Source organism: Elephas maximus, chromosome 23 (assembly GCF_024166365.1).
Source record: "Elephas maximus indicus isolate mEleMax1 chromosome 23, mEleMax1 primary haplotype, whole genome shotgun sequence".
NCBI lineage: Eukaryota > Metazoa > Chordata > Mammalia > Proboscidea > Elephantidae > Elephas > Elephas maximus.
The window spans coordinates 45,694,413-45,712,710 of record NC_064841.1 but is presented as its reverse complement, the minus strand read 5'-3'; the positions used below and the strand labels follow the sequence as shown (position 1 = coordinate 45,712,710).

Genomic DNA, 18,298 nt, shown 5'->3' with positions numbered 1-18,298 from the left:
AGTAATCCTAAGAAAATTGACTCAATCTTACCAAAAATTGCTATAAACACTATAAGAAACTAGAATCCTCATATCCTTGTTTTGTGTGGTGTTGTTCAGTGAGTTCATGTGATCTTTCTGTTCTAAGAGCTTACTTCTGGTGGAGAGCATTGTGTCTAAGTTTCTGTCTGGTATCAGGTTAGAGGCTATGGCTGAGAGTTGTTGGGTTTTTCTTTTTTTTAAGGCTGTTTTAGTACCTCAGTTCTTTTCCTTCTCCAGAAAAACTGTATCTCATGTCTGTCTTAAGATTCAGATTTTTAGTAACAACTTAGAGAAACTTTTATATAAATTGGTTTATTTGAAAAGTACAAGATTTTTATGTTCTGTATGTCAGTCTTAGAGGCAAAACCTTTCTAAGAAACTTAAGCTAGACATTATATGAGATGTGTTTTATTTAAAGAAAAAAGGGTTAATTTTGTCTTAAAGTAAAAGTAACAGTTCCAGAACAGTAAAAGGGAAAGAAATTAGTTATCTTTTGCCTTTCAAAAAGGTCTAGATCGACTTAAACATATATAGATGAATTAGAATGACCTAATCTTGTCTTCTACCATAAGTTAAAAGGTAGGTAGGGCAAGTCAAGATCAGGCTTTCTCAGCCCCCAGACCCTAGTCTCCAAGGTTGTGTAGCTCCAGGGAAGCTTTTGAAAGACTTTCCAACTAGATGGAGACACTTGAAAGACAAGAAATAAGGAAAACTGCTGTTTTACTATAGTTATCAGAAATTGGGCGGATCCCAACCATAAAAGAACTGTAAACAAATTATCTCTATTGTGGGAGAACTTTAAGAAGCCAAAAAGAAAATACATATGTGTGTGTGTGTTTGGGTCTGCTAATGAGTGAGTTCATTTTTGCTATTTAAAGGGATGTAATAACAGATACGCAACAAAGAACATTTAAGAGGTTTATTGAAAAAAAAAAGAAATTTATTTGATAATGGTCAAAAGTTTTATCTGACTGAAGTTTAATGGTTTAATTTATGAGAGTTTTTAAGAGCTTTAATGTTAAATAACATATATTCTCGCTGTTAAAATGACAAAATTTTCTTTGATTACTGAGTTAAAGAGTTGATCTGTTCTTTGTGTAATGTGCCTCAAAGACCAAGGTTTGATCTCCTGTTACCAATTGCCAATCTGACACAAAGGGTCCTTGTCTTTTCCCAAGTAAGGATACACACGAAAGACAAACTTTATCTTCGGCAAGCTTTATTTTGCTTGAATCAAGCAAAAGGAATCAGCAGGGTACTAAGCCTCTCCAAAAGACTGACTTGTCAGAGTCAGGGAGGTCACAGCTCTTATAGTTTAGGGTAGGATAATCATGTCATCTTTATTCATGGTTTTTTGAGGAATAGGTATGGTCTTCTAGGAAGGGGTGTATTTTATTATAAAGAAGTACACGCGTACCTGGAATCCAAGACGGAAACCGTAGCAAACGCTCCTGGGACTACGTGGCAGGACTTACAATGGGGTGTCTCCCCAGTGCAGTCCCTCTTCGGTGCCAGTGCGATTCCTGTTGCAGGTACTTGCATTAGGCGAAGTTCATCCTTCAGTCACCTTGTGGATGTCTGAGCATGCTCCAGGGACAAGATCTGGCCAGTCCTTCTGAAAAACATCCTATAAGGACGTACATTGTTTGTTCTTTCCTTATGGCACATGCGAGAATGGGGGTTTTGCATTAGCCAAGAACATAGTATTTTAAGTAAGTTGCAAGTCGCAAGTGTTGCAGGGCTCCTTGCCCAGGGGGCTCAGTCACTGTTTCTTCCCTATCTCAGCTATATTAAGTTTTTACTTTGCTGATTTTCTGAAAATGTTTGGCCAACAGGAAAAAAAAAAAAAGGACTATATTAGCCTTATGAAAAGGACTGTGACTAGACTCTGTCAAGATTTCCAGAACTCCTATACAGAAGTTGATGGGTTTGCAGGCTGCGTTTGATCCAGAATCATTTGGAACAGAAATTAACTACGTAAGACTGAGTATACAAAATAATACTATGGGTTTTATGTGAAAATATTGCTGATGTTTTAAAGTCTTTGTTTCTGGAAATAAGAAATGCTTTACAGTCCTACTTTCTAGACACAAGAAACCATTTTCCTCTTTTCTCCTAAATTATATAACTAGTGGGTTTAAGTACTGTTAACTCTTGAATTAGAAGTTCCTGGTGACAAAGTTAAAGTTATAAATATTATAATCAGAAAAGTGTCTAAAATTTGAGCTATAATTTTGTAAATTAAAATAACATTAGAGTACCTATCACTTCTCTCAAGGAATAGTTTGTGCCATAATAGATAAATGTTGCTGCATTTATATTAATATAAAATCTGAGGTCTTAGAGAATGTAGTTGCTGCTGAGGCACGTGAAAAGCAGTTACTGATGCTGTATATGCATAAACAAACACCTCATGAGATTTGTTTCCTTGGTTCAAAGACCTTAGAGTCATGGTTTCATTGGTTATGTCAGACAGTTGGCCTAAAATTATTTGTTAGTGTTTCTATTTTACCTCCTGATTTGCTGTATGGTACCTGAGATCTTAAAACCAGATAGTGCTCAATTACCGTTTATTGAACATTTTTGATCAAAGGATTCTGTAAGAAGATCGTGATCCAAAAGAGGGAACCATAAAAGAGTTGCAATTCTCCTGAAATCTGATTTCTGGCTTTAATGGAGGTTGGGGTAACCCACACAGGCCATTGCCTTTGGGTGTCCTTTTGAACCTCTAGCTTTGAGGAAAAACTGGTTCCTGAAGCCACTTTGAGTCAAACAGTTGTCTGGATAAACTAGCAAGACTGTTTTCTCTGGGCATTGTGTTTTTCTAAAAAGAATTCAGTCTGTTTTGAGAAACTGACTCCAAAGATCCATAAAAAGTGTTATGTTTAGGGGAAATCAGTAATCAGTTTAAAATCAGACTTCAAGACAATGCTGTATGAAATACCTGTCTAATGTTTGTAATCAAACTCTCACCCTCTTGCTATACAGAAAAGTATGTATCTTAAAGAAACCAGGTTCTCAAAAGAGGTCGACCTCATGGCTCAGACTCCATTTTGTCTTAGGTTCCACTTCTGCTTCTGAGAAGGCGACCCATGACTGCTAATAGGTAAACCAAGGAGGGGCAGCTTGCCCTAGGGAAAAACATTTAGTATGTTTTAGACAGATTAACTGGAGACCTCCAACAGACATCCATACTGTATTATTAATCATTTATTCTTTAATAGAAACTTGTTCATCACATGTAAATTTTCTGTACCTTCGGTTTTCTCTAGACAAAGGTTGTGTGCTTTATGAGTATATGTTTTTTGTGTGATAGATTCAACAAAAGTAATATAGATGATCACTTTCCAACTGATAGAGAATTTACATGGGCAATCTCTTGTTTAGATTGCTGGTGCATACATGGGCAATGCACTTTGAGAATCTTAAGATTATCTTTAGATAATCATAGTAATGACACTAGTAAATACTAGAAAGATAAATGTTAATTTGTTATCCATTATAAAATGAGAGTCAGAAGAAATCTCATTGGTCCAATACTCAGGATACTTATGGTATAGTTGAATTACAAAAACGTGTAAGAAATTTTTCCCAATTATCATGGGACAAATAACAGATGAAATTGCTAGAGGGATGGAAACACAACGGCGATCTTTGACCTCATTAAGCCGAGGTGACACGAAATAATGAAATAGACTTGAGATTTTATTAGCCCAGGAAAGTACAGTCTGTAGATTAATTTGGTTGTTTACCGTCAGGAATAAGTAAATGAGCTAGATCACTACTGCAAGAGATAGTCCTGATAGTATTAGGCATGATAAAATTTATCCTCTATTATCGTACACACTTAAAAGACAAAAGAAAAACCTCAGGCTAAAATGTGAATGTACATGGAGTCTGTAATGAGAACTTTACTCTTACTTAAGATCCTGGTGCTTGAGTAAGTCCAGGTATTGATCCTCTCCAATCTCCGATCAAAAAGAAGGAATGATTTAAGACATTATTCCCTGTTTTTGAACATAAAGAATGTGACCCAGCTGGAGTGGCTCGCAAGTACATATCAACTGGGCCCTGAGGTATAAAGACAATAACTAAAATAATCTCGGAAAATACCTTTTAGGGAACTTTTCACATAAAGCCAATCAAACAGTTTTTCACCCTTATCTTTTTCTATTAACATTTAGTGAATAGAAATTTGTTGGACCAATGAAGACCCTCCTGACTGTTATTACTGAAACCTGTACCAATGATTGTTAAGAAAAGCAATTCAAAATGTAAGATTGCAGTTTCTAGCCAACCTGTAAAAAAGTAAAGCTTTCAATGGCTTTGTCCATTTTGTACGCTGTAATATTCTTAGGACTTGGGCAGACATGGCTGTGGCAACATTCTTGTCCATTTTCTTATTCTTGCCTATTCTGTAATATTCCTTTGATTTGGACAGACATGGCTCTAGCAGCATGCTTGTCTGCTTCCCACTTTTGTCTTTTTGAATATATGAGCCAGTTAAAGGACTTAAGTGGCTGTTCAAGAGACAAAACAAAGACCTGTAAATAAGTGCCGTAAAAATAAATGCTGTAGAGGTATTAAAAATTTTTTTTGCTCTAGCCCTTTTATTAATTTTTATTTTAATCTTTGCTTGCATTGTTTCTCTTTCTAGTCAAGCTTATGTGTCTTGGTGTATGTCTTAATGAGTTGCTGCTTTATTTCAAGTGATTTGAAAGTTCCAGCTCCAAGTAATGGTGGAGCAGAGATTTCAACCCATTCCCCATCAAGAGGAGAGACAACAGCCCAATAAAGGGCCAATATAGATACAAGAGAGATATAATATTTTAGCTCAGACAACACAAGAGTTCCACTCCTCTAACCGTTAGGCCTCACGCCCCCATCCAGCAGGAAGCAGCTAGAGAGACTCAAAGCCCTTTTGCCCAAGATTGAGAAACTCACAACAAAAGGGGGGGATTGGAACAGGCTGCTTGGCCAGGACATGAACAGGACCTTACACCATTTTTCTCTCTTCTAAACGCATTCTCGACTGCTCAGTTCCTTTTTCCTGGTTAAAATTTTTACTGATAACTAATGTCCTTTTCAGAAACAAATGATATGATCTAAGAAATTCTTATGACCACCAAAATCACCCCAGGAGACCAGTCACCCCCTGGGCAGATGAGATGATACCTTGGGGCCATGATCACAGGAACCACCCCAGGGGAGAGTGACATTCCACAAGTTCCTGAAACCCGTGATTTTGGCCTATAAATCTTTGAGCCAGTCTCCATTTGGGGGAGACAGTCTTTGGAGGAGATCATTCCCCTCTGCCTCCTGTGTATCGATAAACATTAAAGCTCTTGCTACTCATCTCACCCTAAGGAATTGCCTATCTGTGGCAGGTGGTTCTGACCCACGAAGTTGCAGTAACATTCTCAGAGGAGCATCTTTTATCTGAATAGAGTTTCTAGAATTGTGCTCTGATCAGAAGCAGTTTAAGAGCTCTGAACTTGGACTCTGGGCTTTAACCATACCTGCTCTGAAAATTTGCATTAATTACTCAGTTTCTGTAATCCTTGCTTTCCTCATCTGTACATTGATATCTAGCTCACAAGGTTGTTTTGAGGCTTTACATTTGTGAAGTCTAGAAGTACAGTGTCTATGACAGAGAAAGCTCTTTCCTTTTCTCTGTTTTTCAGCTTAAATTAATAGCCGGACTTTTAGAAGAATTAAGGTAGAGATAACCCAAGGTAGAGATAGGGATATAAAATTATCATTATGATAATAGTAGTAATGTAACTATTTGTTATTGTTAGGTGCCGTTGATTCGATTCCGACTCATTGCAACCCGTGTACAACAGAACAAAACACTGCCCAGCCCTGTGCCACCCTCATCGTTGGTATGTTTGAGCTCATTGTTGCCACCACTGTGTCAATCAGTCTCATAGAGGGTGCTTCTCTTTTTCTCAGACCCTCTACTTTACCAACCATGATGTCCTTCTCTAGTGACTGGCCCCTCCTGATAACATGCCCTAAGTAAGTGAGACAAAGTCTCATCATCCTCGCTTCTATGGAGCATTCTAGCTGTACTTCTTCCAAGGCAGATTTGTTCCTTCTTCTGGAAATCCATGGTATATTCAGTATTCTTCACCAACGTCATAATTCCAAGGTATCAGTTGTTCTTCCGCCTTCCTTATTCATTGTTCAGCTTTCACATGCACATGAGCCAGTTAAAAATACCACGGCTTGGGTCAGGTGCACCTTAGTTCTCAAAGTGACATCTTTGCTTTTAATACTTCAAAGAGGTCTTTTGCAGCAGTTTAACCCAATGCAATACGTCTTTTGATTTCTCCACTGTTGCTTCCATAGGTGTTGATTGTGGATCCAAGTAAAATGAAACCCTTGACATCTTCAGTCTTTTCTATTTATCGTGCTGCTTATTGGTCCAGTTGTGAGGATTTTCTTTTCTTTATGTTGAGGTGCAATCCACACTGAAGGCTGTAGTCTTTGACCTTTATCAGCAAGTGCTTCAAGTCCCTTTCACTTTCAGCAAGCATCTTCCACATATTAAACAGGTTGTTAATTAGTCTTTCACCAATCCTGATGCTGACAGAAATTTTATAATTTATTGTATGTATATATAACTGTGTAGATATAAAAATTTTCTGCCTCTTCTTTTGTGAATTCCCTGTTCACGTCCTGTGCCCATTTCCCTATTATTTGCTCGGCTTTGGTTTCATTTGTAAAGGCCTCTTATTATTAAGGATATCTTATGTTCTGCATGTAGTGAATGTTTTTTTTCAACTTTGCCTTTTAACGGTGTATATGGTGTTTTCTATCATGCAGAAGTTTTAAAGTTTTGTTTTCATGTCATCAACTCTACTGGTTTTCTTTGAATCTAAGAACTATCAATTTTATTGCACATAAATTTCAGAGATGTCAAAATGTGAAGAAAAAAAAACAGTCTTAGATTTGATGAAATAAGATATTACTATTTTCTTTTACAGTCCCTGCCTTTGGTGTCGTGTATGTGTGTGTTTGTGTGTGTGCATGTGTGTGTATACAAATGTTTGTATGCATGTAAATTGGGCTCATTTTCAATATTCAGAAGAAAGGTGTTATTAAAAACCTCAGTGGGTATGGGAATGTTCTCTTCAGCCAAGAAAACTCTCAGAAGAATGTAGTTGCATAGAGCTTAGAGACCCTGGCAGGTCCTTCAGGCATTGCTTTGGAATGCTTTAGTCTTGGTTTGTCCATTGTTGCCAGAATCACATGCTGCCCTGGCTTCTGCTCTTGTCCAGCTGTCACTGTTACTCAGACCCTCCTGATATCTATCTCTGTGGTAATGACAATTCAGAATTTGTGCTGAGGGCAGGGTGAGTCTTTCTTGCCAGTACCTGCCACTTTCCGCTCTGGATGCTGCCTGTGGGGGAGAGGGGGTGATAAACTCTGTAAATTAGGACACAACAAAGGCTATGATGCCAGGTAAAGTGCCAGATAAGGGCTCTTGGGATACCATGCTATATAACTACCCCTTTACCACTTTTTAGTTTTGTTTTTTTTTTTGTACCACTGTTGAAAGTCCTTCCTCCTCCCCTCTAAAAAAAGAGTGAAGGTTGTTAAAGGCCTAGAAGCAATTGTCCTCCTAAAGTAATCCAAGAATATAAGAATATTATATAAGATTATTTATTTGGAAGTCAAGATACTGAAAGTGTCCAGATGGTTCACAAAGGATTTTATATTTATTATAGACGTAAAAAATTATGCCACTATAGTAATTAAGAGCTACTTGCTATGGTATGGGGCAGAGTAATCAACAGTAAATGAGTTGATGATATTACAGTGGCCTAAGACCCATGACACAGACAGGATGGTGGGACTATGACAGATACTCATAGCAACATTGCTGTGTCTCTGGTAACTCATGAACTGTGACAGTTCTCTGTCAGCTCTCTGTTTTGGCAGGTAACTGGCCTTAAAGCCATTGAATCTAAAGCCTTAAAATTGTGAATTAGTTGTTCTGAAGCTGATAATTAGCTTACTGAGGTCCTCCTACATAAGACAGATCTTCACACACAATTTATGAAAACAGAATAGTTAAGAGAATTTTTAAAATTTTTCTCCTATAATATTTCATTTAAACAAATGTGATATAATTTTATCTCTGGTGAATCCTGAAATAATAATAATAAATAGAGGAACACAGCTATGAGAAAGAGTAGTTATTTTAAAATCTTGGTAGATAAGTGGCACATGCGTACTCATCTACTGAGCACACCTCTGTAATTTCTCAGAAATGAAATAGTATGACCCTTTGATTGAATCCAAAGCTGGATATTTAAATAGGTAACTTGAAAGTAATTGGCTGGAAATCCAAGAGTCTATTCTGGGATGCTTTAGAAATTTTTATTCCCTTTTCACCCCAGCTTTAAAATATATATAAATATCAAGGCTTCAGTTTCAAAGTCTGCTGTTTTTCTTCTTTAAACTATCGAAATTATTCTAATCTTTTTTTGGAATAAGATTTGAACTTGAGTGGGGAGAGAAGATTATTTGTAGGACTTAAGAAGTATATAACAGTGGAATCTTAAAAAAAAAAAAGGTTAAAGAAACAGATGTTTATTTATTGCAGAGGAACGAGAGTAGAAAAGTGATATATTATCATAAAAGTCTTCATGCACATGAAATATTCTGTTCTGGACTGTGAGGGATTAGCTGTTCTTCATCTCTGCTAAAGGAAGAATAAAAGGTAATGTTTAAAGACTGAAACACAAAGAGATTAAAGCTAGACAAGGAATCATTTTAAATACTTGCCTGTTTAAGTATATCAAGCATTTAAACAAGACTAAAAAACTAAGTATACCAATAATTCCTCGCTATTAGTCTGATTAAGTTGTAGACTCTTGAGCCTTTACTGAATGTCTTTAAACTGTAGTGGATGGTTACGTATTTCTCAAGGTTATTCCAATCCTAAAAATCAGTCTTTCATTTCATTTCTGGAGACTCTGTAGCTAAATTGCATTTTCCCTCCCTTGCTCATTCCCCTCTCTTTCTTATTTTATATAATATCAAAGAATATTTTACATTTAGGTGTCTTTTTTTTTTTTTAAGTTCATACTAAAGTGTCCCTTTCCATTGTAGTTCATATTATATATATATTCAGATAGCATAATTGGAACATTTTTGTGAAGCAGAAAATGTTTACTTTTGTTTTTTAATTAAAGCCTCCTTTTTCTCCAGTATGTATTTTTTTAAGCAGTCTCAGCACACTAAAGCAATGCTGTGTACAATACAGATCTTTTCTCTATCTACTCAAAACAGTCATTTCTAGAGGATTAAGTCTTTGTCCGGAGCAAGACACTTCTGCAGTGCTGAAAGGTGATATGGGCTTTTACTGTGCATTGAAGCCAACACCCTGCAATCACTCAGAGATTTAAGAAGTGTATGTTGGGAGGGGGCCAAGATGGCTGACTAGGTAGACGCTACCTCGGATCCCTCTTGCAACAAAGACTCGGAAAAACAAGTGAATCGATCACATACATGACAATCTATGAACCCTGACCAACAAACACGGATTTAAAGAGTTGACGTGAGTGACAGAGACCGAGAACGAACAACTATGGGGAAGCAGCAACTGTTTTCGGAGCCTGGAACCAGCATCCCAGTCAGGAAACTTTGGTGCCGGGCTTTGGATTGGGCGCAGGGGAGCTGAGCATGGCATCCTGTGAAGGTGCAAACACGGGGCGCAGCCCTACCCCCCTGAACTGACCTAGGGAGGGGGCCAGCCGGTCCACGGCAGCGGCACGGTGATGTGGCTGGCGGGAGGAGAAGTCAGCGGAGGCAGCGACTGGTTTTGGAGCCGGGAGTGCAGCATCCCAGCCAGGGAACCTTGGCGCGGGGCTTTGGACTGGGCGCAGGGGAGCTGAGCACGACATCCTGTGATGGTACAAACACAGGGCGCAGCCCCAGCCCCCTGAACGGACCCCGGGGGGGCCCAGCCGGTCTACGCAGGCGGCACGGCGACGCGGCTGGCGGGACGAGAAGTCACCAGGAGGTAGCAACTGTTTTTGGAGCCGGGAGTGCAGCATCCCAGCCAGGGAAACTTGACGCTGGGCTTTGGACTGGCAGCGGAGGAACTGACCGCGGCCTCTGAGACAGTGCAAGCACGGGATGTGGGCCTGACCCTCGGGGGCAATCTCTACCCAGCCAGCGCACACAGGCGACGCGCGCCTTGGGAATCTCAGATAAAACAGTCATCCCAAACAAGATAAGTAACTTTGTCTATATTCCGGGGTGCTACTCTCTCCTGTTTTTCTGAACCCTCCCCTCCCCTTCCCAGGTGGCTTCGTTAACATTGGAATTTCCTGAGCCAGATGGAGAACTGCTCCTTGGTTTTTCTTTTCCTTTTTTTTTTTGGTCTTTTCCTAACCCATTCTTCTGGCCTGAGAGAAGCAACCACAAAAAACCCAGGGACCAAAAATCCTTCCCTAATTGGACTAAAAACACAGAACCAGCTCCAGCCAAGCATATGTGATCCACAGTCTCAAGCTTTCATCCCTACAACAAACAAGGTGGCTATTATAATGCAAAGGCATTTCTGATAGGGATCTGACTGCAATTGTTTTAGCAGATTTACTGGAAAGAAAAGTTTCCCAGGTCTGATATCTCTGCGTATTCAACAGAGCCCTCACTGACCCACAACAGGGAACTGAGGGCTGAAGCTCCTCCCAGAGCTCCTAGCCTCCTGCCTTAGGGGTCTAAGGAGGGTGACACCTTCAAATCTGTAGAGGTACTTGCATTCGGGGCCTACGGTACAGCTGCAGAGCCCACCCACCAAGGTGCTCTAGGCATAGAGACACACCTACCTCACTGACACTTGGGGGAAGCCTGTCAGCATCCTGCCCCTCCTGGAGTGTGAACCCCAGCTGCTACTAGAATCTGGTGCACACAACTATCACCACTACTTCTCAAGGTGGATAGGTGACAGTGTGCATCACACACTTGATGACCCAAAATCAGATTCTACTCAAGAATAGTGAATGGACTCAGGCATGTATATCTGGTAACAGCCCAAACCAGCTGGTAATAGGTGATAAGTGATTCAAGGGCTACAACAATCAAGACAGCGCCATCTAGTAGCCCATCTACGTATCTTGAAAGAAAACAAAACAAGATAAGACTCAGTGAGCAAATATAGAATAAATCACTACAATATCTTTGTGGTGGCTCCGAGACAGCAGTCGATATCAAACCACATAAAGAAGCAGACCATGACTGCTTCTACAACCCCCCAAACTAAAGTATCAAAATCTTTCCCAAATGAAGATACAATCCTGGAATTACCAGATACAGAGTGTAAAAAACTAATTTACAGAATGCTTCAAGACATCAGGGATGACCTCAGAAATGAAATAAGGCAAGCTACAGAAAAAGCCAAGGAACACACTGATAAAACAATTGAAGAACTCAGAAAGATTATTCAAGAACGTAGTGGAAAAATTAATAAGTTGCAAGAATCCATAGAGAGATAGCATTCAGAAATCCAAAGGATTAACAATAAAATTACAGAATTAGACAACGCATTAGGAAGTCAGAGGAGCAGATTCGAGCAATTAGAATGCAGAGTGGGAAATCTGGAGGACCAGGGAATTAACACCAATATAGCTGACCAAAAAAATCAGATAAAAGAATCAAAAAAAAAAAAATGAAGAAACCCTAAGAATCATGTGGCACTCTATCAAGAAGAATAACTTGCGTGTGACTGGAGTCCCAGAACAGGAGGGATAACAGAAAACACAGAGAGAATAGTTGAAGATCTGCTGGCAGAAAACTTCCCTGACATCATGAAAGACGAAAGGATATCTATCCAAGATGCTCATTGAACCCCATTTCAGTTGGATCCAAAAAGAAAAACACCAAGACATATTATCATCAAACTTGCCAAAACCAATAAAAAGAGAAAATTTTAAAAGCAGCCAGGGAGAAAAGAAAGGTCTCCTACAAAGGAGAATCAATAAGAATAAGTTCAGACTACTCAGCAGAAACCATGCAGTCAAGAAGGCAATGGGATGACATATGCAGAGCACTGAAGGAGAAAAACTGCCAGCCAAGGATCATATATCCAGCAAAACTCTCTCTGAAATATGAAGGCGAAATTAAGATATTTACAGATAAACACAAGCTTAGAGAATTTGCAAAAACCAAACCAAACCAAAGCTACAAGAAATGCTAAAGGAAATTGTTTGGTCAGAAAACCAATGATATCAGATACCAGCACAACACAAGGTCACAGAACAGAGCATCCTGATATCAACTCAAATAGGGAAATCACAAAAACAAATTAAGATTAATTAAAAAAAAAAAAGCTCAAAACAGGGAATCATTGAAGTCAATATGTAAAAGATCACAATACTCAAAAAGAGGGACTAAATACAGGTGGCATAGAACTGCCATATGGAGAGTGATACAAGGCGATATAGGACAATACAAGTTAGGTCTTTACTTAGAAAAATAGGGGTAAATATTAAGGTAACCACAAAGAGGTATAACAACTCCATAACTCAAAATAAAATCCAAGAAAAACGTAACGACTCAGCAAACATAAAGTCAAATACTATGAAAATGAGGAACACACAATTTACAAAGAAAAAGTCTCAGCACAAAAAAGTAAGTGGAAAAATGAAACTGTCAACAACACACATAAAAAGGGATCAAAATGACAACACTAAAGACATACTTATCTATAATTACGCTGAATGTAAATGGACTAAATGCACCAATAAAGAGACAGAGAGTCTCAGACTGGATAAAGAAACATGATCCGTCTATATGCTGCCTACAGGAGACACACCTTAGACTTAGAGACACAAACAAACTAAAACTCAAAGGATGGAAAAAATATATCAAGGAAACAAGCAAAAAAGAGCAGGAATAGCAATATTAATTTCTGACAAAGTAGACTTTAAAGTTAAATCCACCACAAAGGATAAAGAAGGACACTACATAATGATAAAAGGGACAATTGACCAGGAAGATATAACCATATTAAATAATTATGCACCCAATGACAGGGCTGCAAGATACATAAAACAAATTTTAACAGAACTGAAAAGTGAGATAGACACCTCCACAATTATAGGAGGAGACTTCAACACACCACTTTCGGAGAAGGACAGGACATCCAGTAAGAAGCTCAATAGAGACACGGAAGACCTAATTACTACAATCAACCACCCTGACCTCATTGACTTATACAGAACTCTCCACTCAACTGCTGCAAAGTAAACTTTTTTTTTCTAGTGCACATGGAACATTCCCTAGAATAGATCACATATTAGGTGATAAAACAAACCTTTGCAGAATCCAAAACATCGAAATATTACAAAGCATCGTTTCGGACCACAAGGCCATAAAAGTGAAAATCAATAACAGAAAAATCAGGGAAAGGAATCAAATACTTGGAAACTGAACAATACCCTGCTGAAAAAAGACTGGGTTATAGAAGACGTTAAGGAGGGAATAAAGAAATTCATAGACTGCAACGAGAATGAAAATACTTCCTATGAAAACCTCTGGGACACAGCAAAAGCAGTGCTCAGAGGCCAATTTATATCGTTAAATGCACACATACAAAAAGAAGAAAGAGCCAAAATCAGAGAACTGTCCCTACAACTTGAAAAAATAGAAAGTGAGCAACAAAAATATCCATCAGGTTCCAGAAGAAAACAAATAATAAAAATCAGACCTGAACTAAATGAATTAGAGAACAGAAAAACAATGGAAAGAATTAACAAAGCCAAAAGCTGGTTGTTTGAAAAAATTAACAAAATTGATAAACCATTGGCCAGACTGACTAAAGAAATACAGGAACGGAAACAAATAACCCGAATAAGAAATGAGAAGGGCCACGTGACAACAGACCCAACTGAAATTAAAAGAATCATATCAGATTATTATGAAAAATTGTACTCTAACAAATTTGCAAACCTAGAAGAAATGGATGAATTCCTGGAAAAACACTACCTACCTAAACTAACACAATCAGAAGTAGAACAACTAAATAGACCCATAACAAAAAAAGAGATGGAAAAGGTAATCGAAAAACTCCCAAGAAGAAAAAGCCCTGGCCTGGATGGCTTTACTGCAGAGTTCTACCAAACTTTCAGAGAAGAGTTTACACCACTACTACTAAAGGTATTTCAAAGGTTAGAAAATGACGGAATACTACCTAACTCATTCTATGAAGCCACCATTTCCCTGATACCAAAACCAGGTGAAGACATCACAAAAAAAGAAAATTACAGACTTATATCCCTCATGAACATAGATGCAAAAATCCTCAACAAAATTCTAGCCAATAGAATTCAACAACATATCAAAAAAAGGAACCCACCATAACCAAGTGGGATTTATACCAGATATGCAAGGCTGGCTTAATATTAGAAAAACCGTTAATGTAATCCACCATATTAATAAAACAAAAGACAAAAACCACATGATCTTATCAATGGATGCAGAAAAGCCATTTGACAAAGTCCAACACCCATTTATGATAAAAACTTTCAGCAAAATAGGAATTGAAGGAAATTCCTCAACATAATAAAGGGCATCTATACAACATTTTTTTTTTTTTTTTTTTTATACAACGACAACAGCCAACATCACTCTAAATGGAGAGAGCCTGAAAGCATTTCCCTTGAGAACGGGAACCAGACAAGGATGCCCTTTATCACCGCTCTTATTCAACATTGTGCTAGAGGTCCTAGCCAGAGCAGTTAGGCTAGACAAAGAAATAAAGGGCATCCGGATTGGCAAGGAGGAAGTAAAATTATCCCTATTTGGAGATGATATGATCTTATACACAGAAAACCCTAAGGAATCCTCCAGAAAACTACTGAAACTAGTAGAAGAGTTTGGCAGAGTGTCAGGTTATAAGATAAACATACAAAAATCACTTGGATTCCTCTACATCAACAAAAAGAACATCGAAGAGGAAATCACCAAATCAATACCATTCACAGTAGCCTCCAAGAAGATAAAATACTTAGGAATAGATCTTACCAAAGATGTAAAAGATCTATACAAAGAAAACTGCAAAATACTACTACAAGAAACTAAAAAGGACCTACTTAAGTGGAAAAACATACCTTGCTCATGGATAGGAAGACTTAACATAGTAAAAATGTCTATTCTACCAAAAGCCATCTATACATACAGTGCACTTCCGATTCAAATTCCAATGTCATTTTTTAAGGTGATAGAGAAACAAATCACCAAGTTCATATGGAAGGGAAAGAAGCCTCGGATAAGTAAAACATTACTGAAAAAGAAGAAGAAAGTGGGAGAGCCTCACTCTACCTGATTTCAGAACCTATTATACAGCCACAGTAGTCAAAACAGCCTGCTACTGGCACAACAACAGGCACATAGAGGAATGGAACAGAATTGAAAACCCAGATATAAATCTGTCCACATATGAGCAGCTGATATTTGACAAAGGCCCAGTGTCAGTTAATAATTGGGGAAAAGATAGTCTTTTTAACAAATGGTGCTGGCATACCTGGATATCCATTTGCAAAACAATGAAACAGAACGCATACCTCACACCACACACAAAAACTAACTCCAAGTGGATCAAAGACCTAAACATAAAGACTGTAACGATAAAGATCATGGAAGAAAAAATAGGGACAACCTTAGGAGGCTTAATACAAGGCATAAACAGAATACAAAACATTACCAAAAATGACAAAGAGAAACCAGATAACTGGGAGCTCCTAAAATTCAAACCCCTATGCTTATCTAAAGACTTCACCAAAAGAGTAAAAAGACCACCTACAGACTGGGAAAGAATTTTCAGCTATGACATCTTAGACCAGTGCCTGGTCTCTAAAATCTGTAGGATTTTGTCAAAACTCAACCACAAAAAGATAAGCAACCCAATCAAGAAGTGGGCAAAGGATATGAACATGCACTTCACTAAGGAAGATATTCAGGCAGCTAACAGATACATGAGAAAATGCTCTCGATCATTAGCCATTAGAGAAATGCAAATTAAAACCACGATGAGATTCCATCTCACTCCAACAAGGCTGGCATTAATCCAAAAAAGACAAAATAATAAATGTTGGAAAGGCTGCGGAGAGATTGGAACTCTTATACACTGCTGGTGGGAATGTAAAATGGTACAACCACTTTGGAAATCTATCTGGCGTTATCTTAAACAGTTAGAAATAGAACTACCATACCACCCAGAAGTCCCACTCCTCGGAATGTACCCTAGAGAAACAAGAGCCTTCACACAAACAGATATATGCACACCCATGTTTATTGCAGCACTGTTTACAATAGCAAAAAACTGGAAGCAACCAAGGTGTCCATCAATGGATGAATGGTTAAATAAATTGTGGTATATTCACACAATGGAATACTACGCATTGATGAAGAACAGTGACGAATCTGTGAAACATTTCATAACATGGAGGAACCTGGAAGGCATTATGCTGAGAGAAATTAGAGGCAAAAGGACAAATATCGTATAAGACCACTAGTATAAGATCTTGAGAAACAGTATAAACTGAGAAGAACACATACTTTTGCGGTTACGAGTGGGGGAGAGAGGGAGGGTTGGAGAGGGTTTTTTACTGATGAGTTAGCGGATAAGAACTACTTTAGGTGAAGGGAAGGACAACACTCAATATATGGAAGTTCAGCTCAACTGGACTGGACCAAAAGCAAAGAAGTTTCTGGGATAAACTGAATGCTTCAAAGGTCAGCGGAGCAAGGGCGGGGGTTTGGGGACCATGGTTTTTGGGGACTTCTAAGTCAATTGGCAAAATAATTCTATTATGAAAACATTCTGCATCCCACTTTGAAATGTGGCATCTGGGGTCTGAAATGCTAAGAAGTGGCCATCTAAGATGCATCAATTGGTCTCAACCCGCCTGGATCAAAGGAGAATGAAGAACACCAAGGTCACATGATAACTATGAGCCCAAGAGACAGAAAAGGCCACATGAACCAGAGACTTACATCATCCTGAGACCAGAAGATGTAGTTGGTGCCCGGCCACAACCGATGACTGCCCTGACAGGGAGCACAACAGAGAACCCCTGAGGGAGGAGGAGATAGTTGGATGCAGACCCCAAATTCTCACAAAAAGACCGTACTTAATGGTCTGACTGAGACTAGAGGAATCCCGGCGGTCATGGTCCCCAAACCTTCTGTTGGCCCAGGACAGGAACCATTCCCGAAGACAACTCATCAGACATGAAAGGGACTGGACAGTGGGTAGGAGAGGGATGCTGATGAAGAGTGAGCTATTTGTATTAGATGGTTGCTTGAGACTGTGTTGGCATCTCCTGTCTGGAGGGGGGATGGGAGGGTAGAGAGGGTTGGAAGCTGGCAAAATTGTCACGAAAGGAGAGACTGGAAGGGCTGACTCATTAGGGGGAGAGAACGTGGGAGTATGGAGTAAGGTGTATATAAACTTATATGTGACATACTGACTTGATTTGTAAACGTTCACTTGAAGCTCAATAAAAATGAAAAAAAAAAAAAAAGAAGTGTATGTTGGCCATTTTGTGTCCGTTTTGGGATACAAAGACAGAGATGAGGCAGTTAAATTTTGGAGGAGAATGGTTTAGGGGGCTATTTATAACATTCACTGTCCAGAGGAAATGAATGAGCAATCATTAATGAAGAAAGACATCAGTGGCTTGAATATCTTTTATAAAACAACCCATTACTGTGTCTTTCTTCTTTTTGCTATTTTTTAAAAAATCTTCTCCTCCTTCCATTCCATTAAAACTTCAACAAGTGATGTTTATTGGTCACCTTCCATAGGCTATATTTTAGGAACTGGGGATACAGCAGTAAACAAGAGAGACAGCTAAGATTCCTGCCCTCATGGAAGTTGCATTTCTTCATCAGTTTATGCTCACTCATATGACAAGGAACAAACCAGAATTAGTGCTTGAGATGTGTCACGTAGTAAAAAATTTTGACTGTGTTTTAATTCATTGTGAAGCAATATAAGAAAATACTAAGTATGTTACTAGTTTTAAGCATTCAAAACTTGTTATAAGAATACCTTAGGGGGCAGTTAAGTTTATGTTAATGGAGGTGGAACAACTCAAAAGGAGAATGAGAATAGTTGTACACTTGAAGTTTGTGTAGTCAGTGTCACAGAATTATGCATGTAGAAACTGTTGAATTGGTGTATGTTTTGCTGTATATAGTCTCAACAACAAATTAAATAAATTGTATAAAACTATTAGCTGTGCTATTTAGG

The 18,298-nt window shown here is 38.5% G+C and overlaps 1 protein-coding gene across 2 annotated transcripts in view; it reads left to right on the top strand.

The window, feature by feature from the left end:
* Window positions 1-18,298, top strand: part of PPM1L (protein phosphatase, Mg2+/Mn2+ dependent 1L) — a 576,223-nt gene that overhangs the window by 222,314 nt on the left and 335,611 nt on the right. Inside the window, exon 2 of one of the 2 annotated variants that reach the window (XM_049867572.1) lies at window positions 5,823-5,906. The exons of the other annotated variant lie outside the window; for it this stretch is intronic. Within the exon in view, the coding sequence (XP_049723529.1) occupies window positions 5,823-5,906 (84 nt within the window). The remainder of the gene's footprint in view (window positions 1-5,822; window positions 5,907-18,298) is intronic. 2 annotated transcript variants of the gene reach the window in all.